The following is a 6,167-nucleotide window of genomic DNA, read 5'->3' as shown; positions in this document are numbered from 1 at the left end:
TGGCCCCAGATGCGAGACGATGTCACGGAATACACCAAGACTTGCCTGACATGCCAGCAAGACAAGATTGAGCGCCAAAAGACTCCAGGGCTGTTGGAACCACTGTCTATTCCTACTCGCCCGTGGGAGAGTGTCTCCCTTGACTTTATTACTAACCTCCCGAAGGTGGGAGACTTATCAGGCATCCTGGTTGTGGTTGACAGGTTTTCAAAGTATGCCACCTTTGTGCCAACCCCAAAGTACTGTTCGGCGGAAGACACAGCAAGCCTCTTCTTCAAGCATGTTGTAAAGTATTGGGGTGTGCCTCAGAACATAGTCAGTGATCGAGACACTAGGTTCACGGGAACATTCTGGACCGAGCTATTCAAGTTGCTCGGGTCTGAGCTCAACATATCTTCAAGTTATCACCCACAGACTGATGGGCAAACAGAAAGGTTCAACGGGATGTTGGAGGAGTACTTGCGCCATTTCGTTCATGCCAACCAACAGAATTGGGCGCAATTGCTCGATGTTGCACAATTTTGTTTCAACTCGAAGAAGAGCTCATCCACCAACAAGAGTGCTTTTGAAATTGTCATTGGCCAACAGCCTCTCTTGCCGCATACGGTGCAGGAAGTCTACAAAGGGGCGAATCCGCGTGCTTTCAACTTCACAAAAGAGTGGAAGACTAATGCCGAGATCGCTCAAGCCTATCTAGAGAAAGCGGCGGGGAGAATGAAGAAGTGGGCAGATCAAGGCCGCAAGCCCAGGGAGTTTCAGGCAGGGGACATGGTCCTTGTCAAGCTGCTTCCGGAACAACTCAGGTTCCTGCGCTCCAGAGACAAACGACTATTCAGGAAGTATGAAGGACCGCTCCCCATCATTGCTAAAGTGGGGAAGTGCTCCTACAAAGTCGATATTCCCGCCTGGATGAGAGTTCACCCCGTCTTCCACGTCAGCAACCTCAAGCCGCACCAGCCAGACTGTGAAGATCAAGCACGCAACCAGCCTGTTCGGGAGCACGTCGACATCAGAGCACCAAAGCCGAAAGAAGTGGAGGAGATCCTAGCAGAGAGAGTGATCCGAGTGGCAAGGCGCCCATGCCAACAGTTCCTGGTCAAGTGGAAGGGTCTTGGAGATGAAGAAACCAGTTGGGAGAATGCTGACGTCCTGAAGAAGAAGTTCCAGCAGAAGATTGAAGACTTCAAGATCAAGGCAGTCGTCGAGAGCGCCGACAGCTTAAGTGGGGGAGGATGTTAGGGGCCGCACTTGTAATGCCGCAAACAACCTTGTCCAGGGTCATTAGTTAAGCCTTTGGTTGGTTTGCTTGCGTGCTAGGGTTGTTTTGGTAATTTACAAATTATGTAATTTATTTTATTTAGCAATTAGTCTCCTCGGCCTTTTTCATGTTTCCTCCTGCCAGGTTCATGTAAGGCCGATATGCTCTATAGGGAGGGGTTCCTAGTCGGCATAGTTTGGACTACGGAACTAGTATAGGTAAGCACATGTACTTTTGCCTCCCTTACCGTCTTACCATCAATAAAAGAGGAATTATTCAATCATCTGTGCCCCGTGAGATTGCTCTTTGATCTTTCCTTTCGATTATTCATTGTTCTTCGTGGTTGCCCCAACATTCATATAATTGTGTTCTTGCTTGTCACTAGCACTATTTTAATATCGTGTGGCTTTCATTGTTCCTTGCAAGGTACTCACTTGGCTGACTTGCTTGCTAGCAAGTGCCGCACGGTCCGCTTTGCGCATTGCAAAGTTCGGCCCGTGACACATAGCCTGCCCCAATTTACCAGCCCATCGGCTTCAAACTAACTAATTCATTCCTTGCCCACTTATGTGTGCGACAATTTACTGATCAATAATATACAAGTACAATTTAATGATCAATAATATACAAGTACGATGTAGAAACAACATATTTCAGTATTTCTTATATTTTGCTGATTTCAATCAAAATTCTACATAGTTTCCATTTATATCGAAATTATATTGATATTGTCATCCATGTTTCAGTGTTTTTACAATTCTCAATAATTTTAATCCTCTGTAGTTTAGTGGATCATTGTTCGTAACTATTTTGATTCAATGAGAAATGCCTTGTAGAAAATGGAGTCCTTGGACTTGTTTCTTAATTAGATTTTCAACAGCAATAGCTTAAGCTTTCCATTGATTTTTTTTTTGTGTGTTTTTTAGGTCTGGAAGCTTAAGCTAGTCGGCTTCTTGTTGTGGGAGGTGTGCCCAAGCCAGAGAGGTAGCCAGTCACGCGGGCCCAAGCCAACTTTCTTTCCGCGGCTCCACCTCCTTGTGCCTCCCTCCTTCCATGGCGTTTACTGTACATGAGGCATGCATAAACGTTGAGCTAGCACCCACTTCCCTTTTATTTAATTCCGATCTCTCTCGATCTATATATAATACTTTGGCATTCATTCATTCATTTGATACGATGATGATGAGTAGCATTGTGAAGAAGTACTTCTTGTTCTGTGGAGCAAAGGGGCCGGGTTTCCCTCAATCTCAGACTCGGACGACTATCGAGTAGTGCCTGTGCCACAAGCCGGTCAAGTCCGTGTGTACGTTGGAAGAGACATTGACATGATGTGCAAGTTCGAGATGGAAGCCAATTACCTAAACCACCCACTCTTCCAGAGTCTATTGGATCTCTCCGCCGAGCAAGAGTTCGGTTATTTCTACAATGGAGCCCTACGAATAGGGTGCGACGTTGATCTCTTCCACTATCTTCTTGGTCTCCTTGAAACCAGCAATCCCTCCGCTCATTACATGGAGCTTTCCGATCTCATTTCCAAGTTCTACAGCTAGCTGTGCAGCCTGTGCTGCTATAATTAACTAGACACGTTACTGCTGCCTGACATTGTAAACACGAAAAATCCTGCAACTAATGAAAGAAGGACACGTGTACAAAATAATATATTTTTATTAATGAATTTGCGGGTTACAATCTCTGTTGATGCTCTTTCACAAGATTCTCCTCTGATTCGATCTCTGACGTTGATTTAATCCAAGGGTGGCGAGCACTTGATCTTGAATCAAACGGTTGCAATGTGGACTTCCTGCTATGTTAACGATTTGAGGAAGATGATTGACCAAGGGCTGTAGAAGCTTGATCTTGATCGGATTTAGGCCACGAGTGGTGTCACGTGATGAGTGTTCTTCGGCTTTGGTAGGGGATGAACCAACACGTGTGTTTGGTGCTTGTTGATTCTCCACGAGCTTGATGAAGAACTTGGCAGAAGTTTTGCTTTGTTGACGACTTGAAGACGACGGATGATCAAGGGCTGTAGAGGCTTGAACTTGATCAGATCACGAGCGGTGTCACGTGGCGAGTATGGCTTTTGATGGTGGATGAATCAGCACATGTGTTTGGTGCTTGTTGATCGTCCGCGTGTTTGACGACTTCCGAGCTTGTAGGTGATATCCCTTGCTTTTCTGAAATCGGCGAGGTGAAGAGACCGGCTATTTGGTAGCTTGATGGTTCTTCACGAGCTTGGGAGACTTCTGAGCTTTGGAGAGGTTTCTTCCGTCTGCTTGCGTCCCTCTGTCTGTCGTCGTCCTCGATGGTGTACTTGGCTCAAGGGCGATTGACGCTTGATCTTGAGTCGTATGATGGCCACGAGGGTTGACACGTGACGAGTGCTTTGGCTTGAGGTTGGTGATGAACCGGCTATTTGGCAGCTTGAAGGCTCTTTACGCGCTTGAGGACTTATGAACTTTGGGAGTGATTTTTCTCTCCTTCCGCTGAAGTCCTTCTCTTGATTTGAGAGGGGCTATTTATAGTGTCAGCGCCTCTCTCAATTTGGAATGCCTTGATGACACGTAATTAATTGTATTTTCCTTAATTACGTAATCAAATCAATCAGCCCTAATTAATTGATTTAATCACGATTATTAAGGAAATCAATTTGATGGCTGATTTTAATTGTATTTCATTAATAGCATAATCAAATCAATCAGCTTTAATTAACTGATTTAATCATGACTATTAAGGAATTAGCCAATTAATTTGATGGCTGATTTTAATTGTATTTCATTAATAGCATAATCAAATCAATCAGCTTTAATTAACTGATTTAATCATGACTATTAAGGAATTAGCCAATTAGTTTGATGGCTGATTTTAATCTTGATTATCAATTTAAATAAATTGATATCTAATCAGCAGACGAGATTTAATGCTTGATTTTATTCGGAATCAATTAATTTGATTGATCCGCTTTAATATCAATTGATTTAGCCGGAGCAAATTCATTTATTGCCGTCGAGCCTTTCATGTATCGCCAACTGTCATTCTCTGAGTCTGCGTGATTTTGCTGACTCACAAGCCATGTGGACAATTTGCGGGACCCACATGCTGACTAAATTTGTTCGGTCATAATTTCAAGTGGTGACCGAATTATTTAATGAATTTTATTTTCATTAAATTTTTGGTGTCTACAGACATGTCTAAGCCTTGGAATTTTTACCGGGGATTGATAATGTAATGTAGATAGAGATTCTTTCTAGCTTATACATTGATTCTTATGTAATTTCAAAATTATATACAGCAAAATTTTAGTTATATTAAAAAAAAATAATAAAAAAAATAAAAATAAAACCGCTTTCAGTAAAGTGCCTAATTAGCAAGAAATTAGTGCGAGGCGAGGGCAACAAAAAAAAAAAAAAAAACCGATCGTAGTTCATTGACCGGTCAATGGTTCATGATCATGAAATTGAAGGTATGAAGATGTTTTTTTTTTTTTTGGAAATGGGGATCAATTAAGCTGTCCCAAAGCTAGCCTAAAAGGCTGAAAATAGAACCAACTATTAAGTCTGATGGACAGGCCCAAACAGACAAAAAAGAAAAGCAAACTTAATTTCCAACTGAGCTCAGAAAAGCCAGTATAAGGAAATTAACCCTTGTAAAACAACTACTGCATAGGCCCAAAGAACAAGCCCGATCCAAAATAGAAAACCTAGCTACTGCAGACCACCTCGCGCCGCCGACCACGTAGCATCGCCGATGTGTCGCCAGAAGTAGAACACCAAGTAGTTCCATGATGAATAACCGATGCCAATCAAAACCTAGAACACAAATCATAGGAAAATCAACAACCCAGGGAAGAAGATCCCTCAAAACAACCTTATACTGTCCACCATCAAGACCCAAACCAAGAAAGAGTCGTGGTTGCTGAAAGAGGACCGAGAACCAGAACCATGGAGAATGGGGGGTGACGAACCCATGCGTGAGCACCCATACTCACCAAGGTAAGTGCCTTGCACTTTATCATCGCAGTCACAGTAGCTCTCATGGAGGTTGAGAGTGAAAAGAGAAGAATTGTTTTGGGGTTGGGTAATCAAAGATCTGGAAAGATGTGGGATTGATTGACATTGAGAAAGAAAGAAAAAAAGAGGTGAGGAACAATGTCCTCCCGATCTGGACAGTGCCAGGAATGAACTGGACATAGCCAGAAAATACCACAAAGGGAGCAAAAGAAACACCACAAAGGTGAGAGAAGAGCAGCAGATTCTTGAGGATGCTGAAAAGGATGAAGGAGAAAGGACCTCCCCCCAACTCTTAGGCCTTCAATCTAGATCCTAAGGGATTAAGATTTGGGCAAAAGAGAAGGGGGAGGGGGATTTTTTCCATATCTACTTTCTCTCTCTACAGTTTAGAGAGAGGTATGAAGATGTTGATAATGAAGCCTTTTTGGGTGAAAACTAGGAGGATGCAACGGAGAAAAGAATGAGGGACAACTTTTTTTGTTTTGTTTGGGGGGGGGGGGGGGGGGGGTGTTATAAAGCTCTTACGTAATAGGGTGCTCTTATAGACAATTCATTTTCATTTAGGGATATATGCATTTTGTTTTTGCTCCAACAAATTTCCTATACTATCTCGATTTTAGAGAAAGAAAGTGAGTGTAAAACAAAAATTCTTATACTTAGGCCTCGTTTGGTTCGCGAAAAGTAATAATCGGGACAAGAAAGTTGTTCCTTTCTTGCTTTTGGGATGCAAAAGGAAAGAAAATACTTTCCTGAAGCAAAGGAATAAAGGGGAAAATGGTTCATTCCGTACTCCAAATGAATCACTTTCCCCAATTATTTCCTTACATTTATTACTCACAACACATTATTTTATTGCATTAATTACAAACTTTTTAACAACTTTATGGATAATTTTCTTT

The 6,167-nt window shown here is 42.5% G+C and overlaps 1 protein-coding gene across 1 annotated transcript; it reads left to right on the top strand.

The window, feature by feature from the left end:
- Positions 1–2,311: 2,311 nt before the first annotated feature.
- Positions 2,312–2,808, top strand: LOC133744606 (uncharacterized). Its single transcript, XM_062172687.1, has 2 exons — positions 2,312–2,332; positions 2,449–2,808. The coding sequence occupies exons 1-2, from the start codon at positions 2,312–2,314 to the stop codon at positions 2,806–2,808; spliced, it is 381 nt and encodes a 126-aa protein (XP_062028671.1).
- The last annotated feature ends 3,359 nt before the right edge of the window (positions 2,809–6,167 follow it).

This window comes from Rosa rugosa, chromosome 4 (genome assembly GCF_958449725.1).
Source record: "Rosa rugosa chromosome 4, drRosRugo1.1, whole genome shotgun sequence".
Classification (NCBI taxonomy): domain Eukaryota; kingdom Viridiplantae; phylum Streptophyta; class Magnoliopsida; order Rosales; family Rosaceae; genus Rosa; species Rosa rugosa.
The sequence above is the reverse complement of the archived record's forward strand: the minus strand, read 5'-3'. Positions and strand labels throughout refer to the sequence as shown.